At 44.1% G+C, this 18,538-nt stretch overlaps 1 protein-coding gene across 2 annotated transcripts in view; it reads right to left on the bottom strand.

The window, feature by feature from the left end:
* Positions 1-2,432: 2,432 nt before the first annotated feature.
* Positions 2,433-18,538, bottom strand: part of LOC135210987 (gastrula zinc finger protein XlCGF52.1-like) — a 66,160-nt gene continuing 50,054 nt past the window's right edge. For both annotated transcript variants that reach the window (XM_064243988.1, XM_064243989.1), the window contains one exon: positions 2,433-5,012. In XM_064243988.1, coding sequence (XP_064100058.1) covers positions 3,073-4,305 — 1,233 coding nt within the window. In that variant the 5' untranslated portion in view covers positions 4,306-5,012 and the 3' untranslated portion in view covers positions 2,433-3,072. The remainder of the gene's footprint in view (positions 5,013-18,538) is intronic.

The following is an 18,538-nucleotide window of genomic DNA, read 5'->3' on the forward strand; positions in this document are numbered from 1 at the left end:
ACTACATACTTGCATGAACAGAATGCTCTCTGGGTAGGGAAATGCCATGGCTTGAACAGTTGGGACCATCACGTCTTCCAGTATTTCAAGGTATTGGTCGGCGTTGAATCTTCCCTGTATTTCTGCCAGCTCACCCAGGGTGTATAAGTTAACCCCACACGTTACAGGTAACGTGGCCGCTTCTGGCTTGATCGTAGATGTGCTCACTGGAGTATCCTGTATTATTGCATCGCCAACAGTGCAACTGTCCGTGCGAGGTCGACGCAAAGTGTTTTCTCATCAGAGAAAAAAAAAAAAAAAACCTCTTGCCCAGAAAACCTCAAGTTCTTCGTTGTACATACTGCCGGGCAAAATGAAGGCGCCAGCGATGGTGGATGGACTAAATTCTGATACTGTAACAGAAGGGAGGAAACATTTATTCAGAAAGTCTTAATAAAACTAAGATATTGTTGTTGTTTGAAGTGTAATGTGCCTTCATTGAGACTAAGCAATAGTTCTTTTTGGTCGTATCTTATTATATAACATATTTCATATTAAATCGTTATTTTTCAATCTATTGTGTATCCGTAATTATAGGGTGCTGTAATATTTGTCTCTTAATTATGTATACGTTAAAATGTTACTAATATCAGGTTTGGACGTCAAATTATATATATATTATATATATATATATATATATATATATATATATATATAAAAGGATATAATCTTATTATTACATGATACATTCTTAACGTGGGAATTCACACCTGCAGGACGAACACAAACAAACAAAAACGCACATGCTTGCCATCGATAAATGTAGACGTGTGCCGAGCAGTTAAAATCATGCACAAAAATACGAGAATTTGACCCGATGTCGGATGTGATCCAATGATAGTCGGTTGTGACCAAACAAACGTCCAACCATAAGGAAGAATCGACTCCCATAATAACCCCTATGACAAGTCAAGACCTATGCCCCCTTTATACTTAAGAGGGTAATGGTGCCCCTTGTGACACCAGCCACACTCTCAGCTCTATTACACTGTGTCTCCTTTCCGTCTGCCTCCTTCTTGCTGTTATCCTCTCTCTTATAACTGTCTTTTTTTCTCCTCCTTCAGTGTCTTCTAGGCCTATGGAGGTCTTTCTCTCCTCAACTTATACCTTCTTTATTTCTTCATGCTTAATTTGAGTTATGTAAGGTCCTACACGATCTGAAGCTAGTTCTTTGTAATAATAAGAATTTGGAATGCGGCTGTTGATATTACAATTATAATTAAAGAGTAGTAGGTATGCTGTTATTTGATAGACAAGGGTTTTATTGGTAGATAGCTAAATCCCATTATTACAAGAGAGCGCCACGAAACCGAGTTAATTCTTCTGTCGGTAACAGCAAGTAATAATATCATTACGACAAAAGTTGAACAGACGGGTTTTCTCGCCTCCACATGATGAGAAAATAAACCTACAGAATAGATTCAGTTATATTAGTTTCCTTAAAGAAGAAATTAGAGAGAGGGAGCAGAAGTTATAAACGTGTGCTTGAAAGGGTGGGAGTGAAGGTTGGAGGGAAAAATGTTTGGGGAAGATGTGTGGAGGGCGGTGGCCACGGTGGAGGGGCGGGTTTCATCGTGCGTCTGGAGGCACAGTTCCAGTGTTACCAGATCACATCCAGCCCTTGTAGCTGAAATGTGTTTACTTATATGTGTGGCCGACTGTACGTCACTCAGTGACTGAGTAGTTGGATTTCAATGTATCTAGCTTCTCATGGGCATCAGTCCCTCTCTGGTAGATATTTCTTCTGGAGCTGGACTGGTGGCTAGGCCCTCAGCCAGTTTAGGGTATCTGTACCTCCCTCCAAGTATAAGTCTATCCTATTGTTAAGACCGAAGTTTTGTTCACATATGAACAAATGACAAATTTTCTAAGACAATTTGTATTTTTCATAGCTACAAACCTGAGGTGTTAACCTTGTACTACCCATCTCTAGCCATCCCTGTCTTGGTAAAAGACATCCTGGGTTGGGAAAGACTGAACGCTGTGGCGTGGGTGTGTGGTCCTTGACCACTTTTTGCCTGATATATGCACAGGCTGCCAGATCTCATCTGTGGTTTAACCAGATCCAGCCAGGCACTAGAAATTATCCTATTGTTAAGACCTCAGGTTTGTAGGTATAAAAAATAAAATTATCTTAAAAAATTTGTCATTTTACCTTGGTTCCTGTGGTGGCTACCCAACAGATTGTGTAACTCATCGTTGCCCTTAACTGGGAACATTTGTATCTTACCCAAGATGATTGTGTGGAAGAGAGAATGTGTGAGTTGGCTGGTCTCTTTCTTTCTCTTGTTCTCTCCTTCTTCCTGTGGGTGGGTTGAGGAATAGACACGTCATTTGCTGGCCTGGTCTGGAACAGGTGAGTAAGGTAGTCTTGGTGGTAGTTTGTTTGCTTTGTGTTATCAAATAGTCAACCCATCTATTTACCATCATTATTCACCATAAAGCAGACAAAGAGAAAAAGTGAGTGTGAATGAGTATAATATTACTATCCATAACTAGGGCAACAACAAGTGTGCTCTGGCTGAAGACACAAGGGAATGACTTAGCACTGTGGTGGTACCAGGGTTCCAAGACTCATGGTCAGTCAGGGAGAGTATCCTTTTTCTTTACACTATGGTATCTATTGGAGTGCAGTGCAGACCACACAGAACTCATATGAAATTATGGGTTTTGAGTTAAAACAAAAATGAACTTAGACAAAGGATACATAAGATGCAAAATGTAAAGTATCCAGGAATTTTGTATTTAACCTTCGATACATGATATCAATACTATGCATCACAAATGTACACCATTTTCCAAAAACATAGTGAACCACTGTTAAGTAAATGGGAAAAGTAACAATGCCTAATTAGCACACAATTATATATGCAGGAAACCTAAGGGATGACATGAAACTCTAGTCACAATTAAATTTCTCAACAATTCCAAATACTAGTAATGTTAAAATCAATCTTACTGATAAGTTTTCAACTACATGTATAGTGCTATGTATATAAAACCCAAAATAAAAAACTGTAAAACCAATCAAAATCAATAAGCTTCCTCTTGTTTAATACAAACTAGTTCAGGCTGAAATACTTTTGTTTCTTCTTCACTCAAACATTCATCTAATAGCTTATCATAGTTTTCTACTTCAAAATCAGATTTCCCTTTCTGATCTGAGTTACTGTCAACCGTATCACAATCAATTTCTTCTATTTCACACTTAACAGGCACCATGGGACTCCTGTCTAGGTCACTCACTTTACTTTCCTCTTCTGATAATACATGTAATCCATTTGCTTTGTGGAGTTTCAAATGTGCATTCAGTGACGATTTCTGACTAAAAAGCTTTCCACATTCGGTGCAAAGATACGGTTTTTCTCCAGTGTGAATTCTTAAGTGTATTTTCAAATATTCTTTTCTTTGAAAACTTTTGCCACATTCTAAACAGGAGAATGGCTTCTCTCCTGTGTGAGTTCTCATGTGCAACATAAGGTCACGCTTCTGAATAAAACCCCTTTCACATTCTAAACAACTGAATGGCTTCTTACCAGAATGAATTTTCATGTGTTTTTTATAAGAATTACTGTATGTGAATTTCTTTCCACAATCATGGCAATGATATGGTTTCTCTCCAGTGTGAATTCTCAAGTGCAAATTAAGATGACTCTTTGCAATAAATTTTTTATTGCACTCTGGACAAGAGAACTGTCTGTCACGGTGCATTCTCATGTGACTAGCAAGAGATTTTTCTTCACTAAACCTCTTTCCACAATTTGTACAAAAATATGGCTTCTCCTCCGTATGAATTCTCATATGATGCAGAGCTAAACTTTGCTCTTCTTTAAATGCTCTTCCACATTCACAACAAGTAAACAGCTTTTCTCCCACATGAGTTTTCTCGTGTGTTGTGCAAAAACTCTTTTCTCTAAATCTCTTACCACAATATGTACAGCTAAACTGCTTTTCTCCGGTATGGATTCTCGTATGCACTTTCAGGTGACTTTTTCTTAAAAATGACTTTCCACAATAAGTACAACAGAATGGCCTCTCTCCTGAGTGAATTCTCATATGCTCTTTAAGATGGCAATTGGTAAAAAAGGACTTACCACATTCTTTACATGTAAAAGACCTTGAGCGATTGTCTTTGCTGTCTGGCTGTAGTAAGTTCATGCCATCACAATACTCATCTCTACTTTCCTGATAAGCATGTTCTGTGACATGTGTAACATTCATGGTGCTATTGTCATCGCTCACTGTAACCATAACTTGAGTTTCCATGCTTAATAATTAAAGCTTTAACCTACAACAAAAAATCTGTTTAAGACCAACATTACATATGAAAAAGTGAAATAAATTAAATATCCAAGGATTTCTTTGTTCATTATACAAAAATAAAATGAGATGAATTTAGGTTGAATACAGACCTTCACAATATATTTATGGCATGTCTACAAAACCTTCACTAAACCTTCCAGGTAAAAACACCAGGTGCTCATAAACCAAATTCAATCAGAGCTTTTTTAATAAAATCAATCAGTCGCTTATTAATCATACCGAGTTACTAATCAGTATTCTGTCCAATAAAAAACTGATTTCCCTTCATACTAAGAAATTTCTTAATATATGGACAATATTCATGTAAAATTTTGAACCTGGTATTACAGTCTCCAAGATCCTCTAATAGAGGCACATAACATTATTCATTAGATTATTAACCTCTTATACCAATATTACTTTATTAAAATAATTTTTCTAAAATCACCACACAAAATTTATCCTTCCATGAACTTCTATTTTTCTAAAACCTCAACTATCAACTGGAAACAAACCATTACTCTTATATCACTACGGCCTGGACCTCAGTATACATATGGGAAAGCACCGGTTTATTAATCAAAAGATTGGGTATATTTTCCTAATATGTAATCCTCACTTTTCACTGCAATCCTTGTGACACATGAGAACTCTTGTTTTCTGCACTGCATCTGAAAATAAATAATGCAACACTTAGAACAATATATATTTTATTTTTGGAAAACAAAATTGTTTGTTCATATAAACTATTTAATTTCTTCAAATAAAAATACAGACATTAATTTCGTCATACAAAATCATTAATAATACTGTAAATATAACTATATTTTATGTCTGCAGGATGTTCCCAGTTCATTAGTTTTGTCTGACAGACATACAAAAGGTACTTTATCAATGCATGCACCCTCTGGAGACTCATGTATGTCTCATCCAATAACCTTACTATGTGCATAGACTGTGTGCACAAGAGGCGGGGAGACTTATTTGGCCAAAATAAGTCTCCCCGCTATATGAATAATGGCTTTGCATCTGAACCCAATTATTCATATACAGTATATAAATGACCTGCCATTTTAGAGGGATGCAAAGATGCTGATTGTCCTAATGTTTGCATAGGCCTTTAGCATTCAGCAAAACACTTGGAGAATGGATGAGTCATGAACCAAGTTCTTAAATAGCCAAAGGTTTGTCACTTGAATGGTTCTTAAACCAAAGGCCCACAAAGCAAGGCATCTGTATCAAGCAAGAGACTTTCAAATTACGAAAGGAAGCACTATTACAACTGCCATGCAACACACAACCACCATCCATGTCATGGAAGACAATAACCGCTTAAGTCTTTGTCTTGTGATAGTGCCAGTGCCATGGCAGAGTTGAGGATGGTTTCACTAAGGTTTTGCAGTACAGAGCAAGTGCAACACCTTTCATTACTACTACATGATGTAAAAACAAGCCGATATCCAAAGCAATTACGATGCTGAATCAGTCTGTCTTTTAATATTTTTACAGAGATGAGATAACACAATATCAATGTTAGCTCCCTTTAGTTTTATAATCAAAGACATTTTAGGAGGGCATCTTTTTGAGAATTCACTTTTACTTAACTTTTGAGTCTACCTTGTATGAAAACTTTTACACTATTGAAAGTTTTGGAGAAGAAATGGAGTGGATCACATCACTTGCATCAGGCTGAAATTTCAACAGAAGCATGCATTTGTGACTTGCTTGAACTAAAATTCTTATAAACTTTTCAATACTTTCTCAAGCTTTAACCAAGTTGTTTTGTCCCTTGTGAACGGCTACATATGAAGTCTAAATCTTTTATTTCTCAATTTACCAGTAACTGTTTTGTGATGAACACATTATGCAATTTGGTTTTGCCATTTCATTCTAAAATTTCTCCTTTAATAACTTCCTGAGCTCTTGTGGTAGTGATTGCTTCTTCAAATCCAATTAATCTTTGGAAGCATTTCTTATCAGGGGTAAATTTTACTTTCAATCTTGTTTATTTTCCACTTTATCATTTACAAAACAAACAGTTAAAATAAATACTGTCTGAAAATCTTATAAAAACACCATGTACCTTTCATGATCTTCATATCTACCAATGACACCAGTAAGGAAGACTCCAAAATGTCCAACCTCTACCCAACTCAAAAGGGATAGCACCAAAATAAGAGGCTAGATGATGGGATAGCCCACTTGCTAAGGCTGAGAGTATTACCAGAATTCAACCATCCCTAATCTATACTTATAACATGCAACCTGGAAAGAATATCAAAGTCCTGGTCCAGGAAACAGCCACATCTGGAATCTATGGGCTGAAATCTACAAATAAATTCACCTTTAAGGGGGCAGGCCGGCTAATGCCATTTTTTAAGGACAGGACTTTGACATTCATACCACTTAATAGGGTGACTTGGGACATCTCCAAACTGCATATGATTTTTGCCTCTGACCTTCGGTTTTGTGACACCAGGGCGATTTATCCCGAAAAAGGGATTTTGACAAAGGAAAAATCTATTTCTGGGCGAGGGACCTGTGCCGCTCCGTGAAATGCTCCTTATAGCACCATTTATAAGGTATAAAAACTGCTAAATATACCAGAGAAAAAAGTTGCATGGAATGCTAGGAATATACCCAGCTCGCTCACCCTTATAGGGTGTCGGTGTAGTAACTGGGGCGTGTTAAAACCACTATCAGAGGTCCCTTACCAATTGGTTCTCTCCTTTCTCAACATCCCCCCGTTACTACGAGGTGCCGCTCTACATCCGACTACTGCCCGCTACTACTACTACTACCCACGCGACTCCCATCATTCCTAATAGCACCCAAGCTTGGGCCAGTCTAGGGGGTGAGGAAAAAAAGAGGGGTGGGTTCACTGGGCGGCACAGGTCCCTCGCCCAGAAATAGATTTTTGCTTTGTCAAAATCCCTTTTCTGGGCTCAACCTGTGCCGCTTCGTGAAATAGTAACAGAGAATTGGTCCCATAAGCTTGGAAATAAACATATAGTCAAGGAACTGAAATAAAATCGGAATGTTTTTAATTAAGAATATTTAATAGTAAACCTTAATTTTACATATCTCTTAAACTATAAAAATTAGTGACAGTTCCAAAACTATTGGTAACATTAAGGAAAAACATCCCAAAATAGATAATATAAGATGTCTAAATCTAATACAATAACATTATTAACATATATACATCATAAGAGTGGGTTAATGTGCAATCCAGATGAAGATCAAGGCAAAGGCAGGGACAATAAGTGAGGCAGGTAGGAGAGAAAGTACTAAAGGAAAAAATATTTATGAAGATTAGACCCTGTTATAATGGTTCTGTTATATCAGGAGGAACCACATTCCCTGCTGCCGCTGTTGCAAATTTTAGAGCTTCCAAGGATTTTAGGTAGTGGCGTTTGAATACTGCTGGTGATTTCCAGCCTGTATATCTTTTTAATTCTTCAAAATTCACGTGATGAAAATAATTGACTTGTAGCTACTGCTCGGATATCATGGGCATGTGGGACTGATTCCGGGTTGGCTTGTTTAATAAAATAAAGAATCTGTTGTCTGATTCCTTTCAGGGAAATGGTTCCTCCATTCTCTCTAATAAATAAAGGGCCTGAAGATTTTTTGGAGGTTCTATTCAAATAGGCTTTCAGAGTGTTAACTGGACACAGAGATAGATCCTGTGGAAGTGGGACAATCTTCCACGGGGACCATCTATTCTGTGGATCCTCATTCTTTGCTAAGAATTTTCTGTCTGGAAAGATTAATATTTCACCAGAAGAAAGAAAGTCAATATGATTTGGTTCTCTAGATAATGCTGAGAGTTCAGATATTCTGGCTCCTGAGGCTAAACTTATTAAGAATAATGTCTTCCTAAGAAGCGTTATATAAGTACATGAGTCATTATCAGTGTCAGAAGCTAGCTTAAGGACATCATTTAAAAATCAGGAAACTGTGTGAGGACGAGTTACTGGTTTTAGTCTGGCACAGGCTCTCGGAATAGACGAAAAATACGAATCTGTAAGATTAATATTAAACCCGATCTGAAATATTTTCTTTAAAGCAGACTTAATATGACAATTTGTCGAAAATTGCATTTTTCCTAACTATACAAACCTGAGGTCCTTTAACAATAGGAAGTAGCTAGCGGCAGCTGGAACGGTCGTAAGCTTCGAACAAGGGGGTAGAAAGGTTAGTTAACTGCTTGTCCGACCGTCGCGCGCGCGACTGGGAGGTAAACAAAATCACTTTTGCTTTTGGCCCATGCAAAATACGCAGAGTGAGGGGTTTGGCATGGAGGAGGGACTATATGTTGAGGCGCTCAGGTTTGTATAGTTAGGAAAAATGCAATTTTCGACAAATTGTCATTTGTTCCGATACGTAATACAAACCATCGGTCCTTTAACAATAGGAAGACTCACTTCTTGGTGGGAGGAATCTGAGTCTTTTGATGAAAAGACTGGTGTTCGTCCATCCCTGGAATGCCTCCCTGGTTGTAAGAGCGAGGGAGGGATCCAAGCCTCTGTCCGATTGATCGGGGTGTGCACCGCAGGATCAATGGTCAGACCTCTGGGCCGAGTACTAAGAGAGAGGCAAGCGTATCTCTTCGTACCAGCAAGCAAGAACTTGTTCCTGTTTGCAAGAGGCATAAAGTATGGGTTGTCTCAAGCTGGCATCCACTTCCTCCCCCTTGTTGGAGAAGGTGGATATACGCTCCTATCCCTAGTGAAAGGGATAGGATGGGGCTCTGTTGAGTAGCTCACCTGCATCTTGTCCTAATCCAGCAGGGTGACGACCGTGTCCCTCTAACCACAGGTAGAGGGGAAGAAAAAGATGGGAAGAGGAGCCAGTCACACTCTCATTCACTCATCCATTCTTACGGTCACACCAGGACTCGATGCTGTTCAGCCTGCGAGGGTCTGGGTGTTCGCTACACAACGTGTTGAGCAGCCACCACGGGTCCCAAGGAAAAAGATCCAAGGACCTGTGGGCAATATCCCGAAGGTAGAAGGAAGGTCATGTGGTCTGGTTGGACCAGACCCCTGCCTTCAGTACCTGCGCCACGGAGAAGTTCTTGCGGACAAGGCAGCATCTCCTTCGCATCGAAGGCGGTGAAGTCCATTAGGGAGGGGATTGTGAACGACTCGAACCAATCGTCAGGGACCGAAGGGTTCTGAGTCTTCGCTACGAAGTTCGGTACGAAATCGAGCGTCACGGATCCCCATCCCCTGGATGCTTGACTTCGCAGGAGAAGTCATGCAGTTCCTCAGAGGAAAAGAAGGAAATAGTCGCATGACCTATTCCTCTTCTCTACTTCGGTGATGTCCAGTACCCATACTGGTCTGTCCGTTTGCCACGAAGTCTCTCGCATCCTCCTATCCCCATGCAGCGAAGTTCTCGGTAGTGGATAGGACACCGACACTCCATGGTGGGTGTCAATGGTATGGGTACTGTGACAAGCTATTAAAACGAAAAGTAATGATTGCTCTGTAACAACCGAACTAAGTCAACAGCGTAGTTCGTAACTGACTCGGCCGCTCTGACAGCTGCCGACTGACTGCGTTCGGTAGGAGGCAAGTTGTCAAGCATCCGAGTAAGTCACGTGACCTTCGCCTTTAAAGGGTTATGCCGAGAGACCAAACAAATAATGTATTTGTTTGTCACCAATGCCGGACAGCGAGGTGATGATTCTCTTAAGGCATGTGCCCAACAGGCGAAAGTCAATTGCCTTCTAGAGACCGAGGTCCCTGAAGGCAAACATCTCATGGTTGTTGAATCTCAGCTAAGGGAAAGAAAAACACACTATGTACCGTTGAAGACGAAGGTAGATATTGAATGCAACCTACGTCTTCACAGACGAATCGAGAGAAGGATTCTCAAGATTCATAACCTGTGCTTACAAATGACTGAAAACGCTAACCGCTATTTCATTGCTGTCCGGTGAGAAGTCGTAGTTGCAATGAAAGCGGGGCGTTCTTCAGTAATGAAAACACAGGGGAAAGCCGCCTGAAGAACTGCTTCTCATGGGCTGAACATTTGGAAGTAGAGCTGTCAGGTCGGAGAGTAGGCAATGTCTTCTGACACATCTCGTAATTCGGGTTGAACAATGAACAATTGTATACCTACGAATACGAGATATTTTGAAGACAAACTCAGATGTCTGCAAAATCATTCGCATTATCGCAGTGCGATGCAGCGGGAGACTTGTACAGACTTCTGTTACCGTGCGATGGAATCTAGCGTCACAGCAGTAGATGGTCCTTCATTATTGCGAGAATCCCCATTAATCAGAGACCTAAGTCCATGATTGTTGGGCAGAGATACGGTTCGGTAGTCAATCAAACCAGGGGAGAGAGAGACATAACTGACCGTGCATCTCGGAGGCCCAGCTGATACTGAGCTGCTGTCAGGCAGTTCAATACGCAGTAGTTGAGCCTGAGCTCTCGCCGACTCGTCATCCTGAGTTGCCATGTAATCCATTATTCCATGAAGGAATGCGTTCGGCTAGAACTACCGAGCATAAAAGATATGCTCGAGCAATTATATTTAGGCGAAACGAATTTCGGTAAATATAAAAGTTGAAATGGTGTTGTCGTGACAAAACCATAAGTATATAAAATTGAAACTGAAAACTCCTGGGAGGTTGCAGGCAACCCCGAGTTGCAGTTCAATTAGAATACTTCTCTTCTAAGTCGCAATCCGTAGATAAACTAGGATATGCGCCTTACCCCTCGGACAATTCAACTGCTTAGCAGAATCATGTCGCGAGGTTAATATACGTAGTATATTTGTAGGATTCTGAACAACGATCTCCATCCTAAATTCTTTCCTTCAAGAAAACAAAAATAAGGATTGGAGATCGACCACCTTTCGATCTCTATCAAAGAGTGAAGGAGAAGTCTTCCTCGAAGGAAGCTTCAATGGTGAACAGAATACTAAGACGATAGTTCAAGCCAAACTGGATATTCCCGTCCGATCTTCTCTATTCCAGGTTGGTCGCCTACTGTAAGATAGTTTCTTTCAGCAGCAGTCTTCTTCCCAATGCTAGAAATTCCAGGAATTCGAGCATAGGCGAGGTTCCCGATTATCATGTAACATCGGGGATTCTCGTCTCGCTCACTTTAGACCGTGGTCTCGCCTAAGTGTTTGGAGATCGTAAAAAACTCGAAAACACGTCTGAATGCCGATAAGAAATTTCCTTAGAATTCTAAGCAGTCTGCGAAACCCCCACCGAATTCGTCAAACGATATCGGCTGGTGGTCCTCTCGATTCCCGTAGAAATCGAGAATGGGGCAGGATCCCTCCTCAACGACCGGGGCTTACGTCAGGTAGGACCCCCCGAAGGTTTCCCCCCCCCCCCCAAAGGTAGCGCAGTCCCCGAAACGTGGGAATTCCTACAGAGAAATCTCTGTAGGATCCCTCCCCTTTCCCTCGTAGCCGTAAGGAGAGAGGAATGGGGGAGGAATTGGATATCGCATCGCCTTCCCAGTGGAACTAGCAGTTAGAGAAGAATAGGAGCAGCCATCGCCTTGCGGCGATGGTCTCTCAGAGTCTGGGAAAACGTATCGTCAGGGAGGAAAACGTTTTTCCGCGTTTTCCCCCCGGGAGGGTTCTAACTAACTTCACTGTAGGTAAGGGTCTGCCGCCACTGTGAACGTCGTCTGGGTGGGGCTGATCGACACCTGACAGGGGAGAGCCGATACCGTCCTCCGACTCATTCCAGTCCTCGTCGAGGTCGAAACCTCTCAGGAGACCGAAGGAGTATTTAAATACGGTGTCCGAAGACACGTAGAAACGCCGCTGTCGCAGTAGAGGAGGTGGAAGTAGCTTGATCGACCCGGCAGAACTGAGCGAGCCTTCTTGTCCGGAGACGAGAGACTCTGGTTCGGAGGACAGAATCGGCAAAGCTCCGATCGCGGCAAGACCCACCGTCGGTTTGGGTTCCCTCTCGGGCCCCAAAACGACTCGAGCAGAGACGTGGCTCTGCTGGTGGGAGCGGCAATCCTTCCGCAAGGTCATTATGCTGACGAATCAGCTTAATAACTTCTGCAATTTCCTCTGTATCTCGGGAGTAACCGCGTCTTGCGGAGTAGGACCGTCCAGTCCTTCCAACAAGAACAGATCCCGCGAGATACTCCTCCTTCCGAAGGAGGAAATAGCGGCAGACCCCTCCCCGACGGTCGCCTCCAAGCTACTTGCACGTATGTCCTGGTCGGTCCTAGAACCGTGCCTGGTCCATACGGGCGTCATAGCGGGATCGCGAGCGGCGCACCTCTCGCGATCACTCATAGGTACCTCGCTCCTCCCGGTGTAGCCCGAGGAGGTTGAAGGTAAGGAGAGCAGACCTGACGCCCCCCCCTAGCTCGCTGGCAGGACCAGCGTGCTTGGAGGGCTGCTGCTGATCGTCAACCCGCGGTGGCGATCGAGCAGCAGGCCTAGCCTTGCCGCTCGCCTGGGGCGAGAGGCTCGGCTGAGAACGTCGACGCTGATCTCTAGCGTCAGGCGAGCTGTTGCTGGTTACCATCTTCGCCCGGTCCCGATGGGAGCGGCGTCAGGTGACCTGCTAGGTTCGCTGTCGCGGTGAGACCGGCGGGAGCGTCCTCTCGGCGCGTCGAGCCGCTGGTACCAGCCGTGGCTGGTACCGACGGCCGTGGGGACCCCTTCCTCGCCTCAACTCGTGGCTGGTCAGCGACCATCGTCAACCCGAGCAGCCAGCAGGTCGCTGCGAGAGCGTCCACTGGCCTGACGAGAGTCGTCTGCACGACTCTCGCCAGTCTTCTGCTCCGCGCTTCGGTCTTGACGGCGAGCGAGCTCGGGCGTCAAGACTTTGGCTGGACGGTCTCCACCGCGGGAGACCGTCCACTCGGTACTTCTCGCTAACAGAGGCAAGCCGAGGCGGATTCCTGGTTTAGCGGCAGAACCGCTAGAACCAGGCGAGGAAGTGCCAGCCGAAGCTGGTACTCCTCTGGTCCCCATCTTCTTCTCCTTGGTAGAAGAAAAAGACAGGGCCCTGTTCCCGAGGAGCAGGAGGACCAGCAGAAGAGCTCCCCGAATCGCCGGAGCGAGACGGGCCCTTAGAAGGTCCCGAAGGAGCCTTCTTAGGGGGGAAAACCCGGGTTACCAGCTGGTCGCTGCAAGAGCGGCCGCTGGCCTGGCAAGAGTCACCTGAGCGTCTCTCACCAGCCTTCTGCTCCGTGCCGCGTCTTGGCGCCGAGCGAACTCTGGCGCCGAAACTTGGCTGCACGGTCTCCCGAGGGAGAACGTACACTCGGGATCTCTCGCAACGAACGAGAGACCGAGCCGGAACCTGGCGTAGCGCATCGCGCTAGCACCAGGCGAGGAAGTACCAGAGCTAACCGATACTCCTCTGGTCCCCGTCTATCTCTTCCTTACGGAAGGGGAGAGGGCCCACGCTCCGGAAAGGAGCAGGAGGACCAGCAGAAGGACCCCCCGTCCCACCGAGGTGGGACGGGCCCTTAGAAGTTCCCGAAGGAGACTTCTTAGGGGGGAAGGCAGCCTTCTTCTTCTTCGGCTTATGGGCCTTAGAAGTCGAAGGGGAAGAGGCCAAGCAGCAGACGATGAAGACGAAGATGACAGCTTTCCTCTTCTCCTCTTCCTCGTCAGCTCACGCAGGACAGTCGTCAGGTCCTCCATCCAGGCCGGAGCCGGGGCTATTGCCGAAGCAACACGGCCGACTGCACCTGTCCGGAAGGACCTGGGACTGGGGAAGACACACCGTGGGCAGGACCAGCATGGACAGGCACAGGAACCAGGAGCGACAGGAACAGCAACCAGCTCAGGAGCGGCAGGAACAGCGGCAGCGGTAGACCCAGAAGGGACAGCCAAGCCAACAGCGGGAATCACATCAGCGGCAGGTACGGCTGGCCCAGCGATCGCCTCGTAGAATCATCGGCAGCCAGCGGAACCTGGGTCCTGGCGCCCGGTCCCGGGGCGAGCTGCTGGAACAGCGGAAGTCTGGGGCAGGCAGCACGAAGAAAACAGGCGGCGGCGGCAACCCCACCTCGGTACGGCTGCGGCCCTAGTAGCGGCAGACGGCGTCATCGACACCGCATGGGAGTGTAGACCAGGAGGGGGGGGAGCAGCATAAGCGGCCGTGGTAGTAGTGGAGACCGCCCCAGACCTCGCTAGACGCTGCAGCAGCCCGTGGATGCTAGGCACGCCCTGCCTCCGCGGTGGTCCATACCTGTCCAAGGTCGTCTCCCACGGATGTAGCACCTGCGGTAACATAGATAGATTAGTAAGAGGGGTTCCTCACCCACGGGGGGAAGACATGCCCACCCCGAACGCAAGGAAGACCCAAATACAAAATACAACGAAGAAGCTGAGCGGGGGCAGGAAGGAAGACGAAGAATCGGATACCAAGGGAGTCGCGGGAGAGCTTTCCGACGACTTCCTGGCAGACCTTCGCTTCCCCTACCCCCGCACAGCAGTGAAAAGTAATATGAAAATTGAAACGATACTTGCCCTTGCGATTCACTTTTCAAGAACTTAAAGGGGGAAAAGATCAATTCCCGGGTAAGAACGGAAACTTGATCCAATAATATGATGCTATCATAAAATATATATGAAAATGAAACAGAATACTGCACTTGCGATTCATTTCCACATAAAAAAATCGTAAGGATCAATTCCCGGGTAAGAACGAAAATTGATCCAAATTAAATTTCATGGAAATAAATAAATGAAAATGAAAAGAATATTGCAATTGCGAATCCACTTTCATTGCATTCTATTATACAAAATTAAAAGGCTCGTGCCGAGCGCAAACACACTCTCGGTAACGAACGCACAGGGCAAACATATAATGAAAAGAGTACTTACATTTTTCAATTACACACTTTCGCCCAAAATACCTGACTCGGTGCGAGCGCGCCCGCCCTCGGCACCGAGGCATAATTCAAGGGTTCAATTCATGAAAAGAGAGGAAATCGCCGCATCTACGGCGATAACTCCATGTTGGTTCATAATTAAGTAATGAAAATGAAAACAGTGTACTTACAGTTTCATTTTCAAGTCAAACAAACCATTAGTAGAAAACACAATATAAACAAAGCATACGACGATGAAGCGGGCAGAGAGCGATGACGAACACGTCCTTCACACCCGCGGCCGAAAGCAAAAGTGATTTGTTTACCGCCCGCGCGACGGTCGGACAAGCAGTTAACTACCGTTCTCCCCTTGTTCAAAGCTTACGACCGTTCCAGCTGCCGCTAGCTACTTCCTATTGTTAAAGGACCGATGGTTTGTATTACGTATCGGAACAATGTTGTAATTGTATTAGCGGCTAGGCCTGTTTCAAACAAAGTTCTGAAAAAGGTAACTGCCAGATTCGTAGTCATTGTCCGAACCTCTGAGTCTTTTAGAAACTTGGCTAGCTTTCTTACAGCAGAATCATATTGCCGAAGAGTAGATTCTCTTTTGTCTGACTCTAAAAATGATATTGTTATGATACAATAAAGTTTCATACATACTTACCTGGCAGATATATACATAGCTAAGACTACCGTCGTCCCAGACAGAAATTCAAAATTTCGCGCCACTCGCTACAGGTAGGTCAGGTGATCTACCGGCCTGCCCTGGGCGGCAGGACTAGGAACCATCCCCGTTTTCTATCATATTTTCTCTCTTTCACCTGTCTCCTGCGGGGAGGCTGGGTGGGCCTTTAATTGTATATATCTGCCAGGTAAGTATGTATGAAACTTTATTGTATCATAACAATATCATTTTCATACAATCAACTTACCTGTCAGATATATACATAGCTGATTGGCACCCTTCGGTGGAGGGTAAGAGACAGCTTCTATATGGAATAGACAGGTAAACAACATATGTTGTAGGTATAAATAAAACCTTGGTTCCTACCTGATAGGTGGTAGACTTCGTGGGTGGTTGCCCAGTAGTCTGCATCACCTCAAGAAACTTTAGCGAGATATATGATCTATGGCCAAGAGTTCTTGTGGGTCTGCCGATGGGGTCTTATCCGCTTACTCGGCAGAGCCTAAAAGGACTTTGTCAATGGGTGCTGATCCACTTATATGACAATACACCTTATGAAGGAGCACACAACCAATCCCGACCACCTGATCCTAACCATATGTTAGAACTAAGGATTGCTCCGAGTTATCCCCGAACTCGTCACAACAACCGTAACTCAAAACCACTACGCACACATACATAATTTTCAAAAAAAAATTATACTCATCTAATTGGACATGACAAGAGCCTCTTACTGAACAACATAGACGGCCGCCCGTGCTAAACCAAGTCCTCCATTGTTCGAAGAGACTCCAGACCATATCCAAAAAGAAGAAAAGTATATACATTTAAGGATTGGTGTCGGCTCCCGTACCCAGAATCGTATCCGCCGATACGAAAGGACCTAGAGAAAAACACTTCTCATATGTCACACGAACGTCTTTCAAGTAATGAGATGCAAATACTGAGTTGCATCTCAAAATGTCCGTATCTATGATGTTTTTAAGCGACATATTCTTATGAAACGAGAGAGACGTCGCTACAGCTCTTACTTCATGAGCTTTTACTCTCAACAGTTGTAACTGTTCGTCAGGACAGACCTTATGAGCGTCTGTAATGACGTTTCTTACAAAGAATGCCAGAGCATTCTTGGACATCAGTCTTGTGGGGTCTTTTACCGCGCACCAAAGACCTTGTCTAGAGCCTCCCATCTGATGCTTTCTCTGAAGGTAGAACTTCAGAGCTCTAACAGGGCATAGAGACCTCTCTGCTTCTCTGCCTACGAGACTCGACATTCCTTTGACTTCGAATGACTTAGACCAGGGATTCGTGGGATTCTCGTTTTTCGCTAAAAACAGGGTCTTAAACGAGCAAATAGCCGAGTCTCCCTTGAATCCTACTTTATCCTGCAGAGCATGTAATTCACTAATTCTCTTTGCCGTAGCTAAAGATAATAGGAATAGGCATTTTCTGGTTATGTCTCTAAACGATGCCAGATGAGGAGGTTCGAATCTTTCCGATGACAGAAACTTGAGGACTACGTCTAGGTTCCAGTCGGAGGTACTGGTTCCTTAGACTTTGAAGTCTCAAAAGACCTTATGAGATCGTGGAGATCTTTATTATCTGCCAGATCTAATCCTCTATTCCTGAATACAGCCGAGAGCATACTTCTGTATCCCTTTATTGTGGATACGGCTAGATGAGATTTTTCTCTCAGGAATAGCAGGAAATATGTTATTGTTATTATACAATTAAGTTTGTTCATACTTACCTGGCAGATATATATATAGCTGTATTTTCTGACGTCCGACAGAAATTTCAAAACTCGCGGCACACGCAGTGGGCGGCCAGGTGGTAGTACCCATTCCCGCCGCTGGGAGGCGGATATCAGGAACCATTCCCATTTTCTATTCATATTTTTTATTAATGCCTCTGTCTCCTGAGGGGAGGAGGGTGGGCACTTTAATTATATATATCTGCCAGGTAAGTATGAACAAACTTAATTGTATAATAACAATAACATTTTGTTCATGCCACTTACCTGACAGATATATATATAGCTGAATCCCACCTTCGGATGGTGGGAAGAGACAGAATAGGATTTTTTGGGAAACTTAAATTAAGTAGATGATATACATCTTGGTTCCTTACCTGTTTGCAAAGTAGACTATGTGATTACTGTCACGTAAGGCTGCTTTTGCTTAATCACAGAGTTGCCAGCCAGGTGGAGACCTGTAGTGCTGGTGCGCTCTGGATGATCTGTCAACGGGTGCGGAGACCTCAGCGAGACAAGATCATCGAGGCCATACAAATGAGGGCAACGAAGCAACTGACACCACCTGACCAACTATTACACAAAAACCCCTTAACACTAACTAAATGATGGGAGATCTTCACATAAGACTCACCATCAACCTAAAAACACCCAACAACCTAACTTAAACCTAACTAAGGGAATAGGGAAAGAGCTACTTCCGGACCCCAATACTGTGTCCACAGAAACGTATGGCCCCAGTGCATTACAATCGTCATAGATCGTTCTCACATCCCTTAGGTAATGTGAGGCGAAGACGGAGTTGCTCCTCCAAAAGGTGCAATCAAGGATGTCCTTGATTGACATGTTCTTTTGGAAGGCAAGAGAGGTAGCGACGGCTCGTACTTCGTGCGCTTTTACTCGGAAGAGGCTCAAATC

This window comes from Macrobrachium nipponense, chromosome 4 (genome assembly GCF_015104395.2).
Source record: "Macrobrachium nipponense isolate FS-2020 chromosome 4, ASM1510439v2, whole genome shotgun sequence".
NCBI classification, from domain to species: domain Eukaryota; kingdom Metazoa; phylum Arthropoda; class Malacostraca; order Decapoda; family Palaemonidae; genus Macrobrachium; species Macrobrachium nipponense.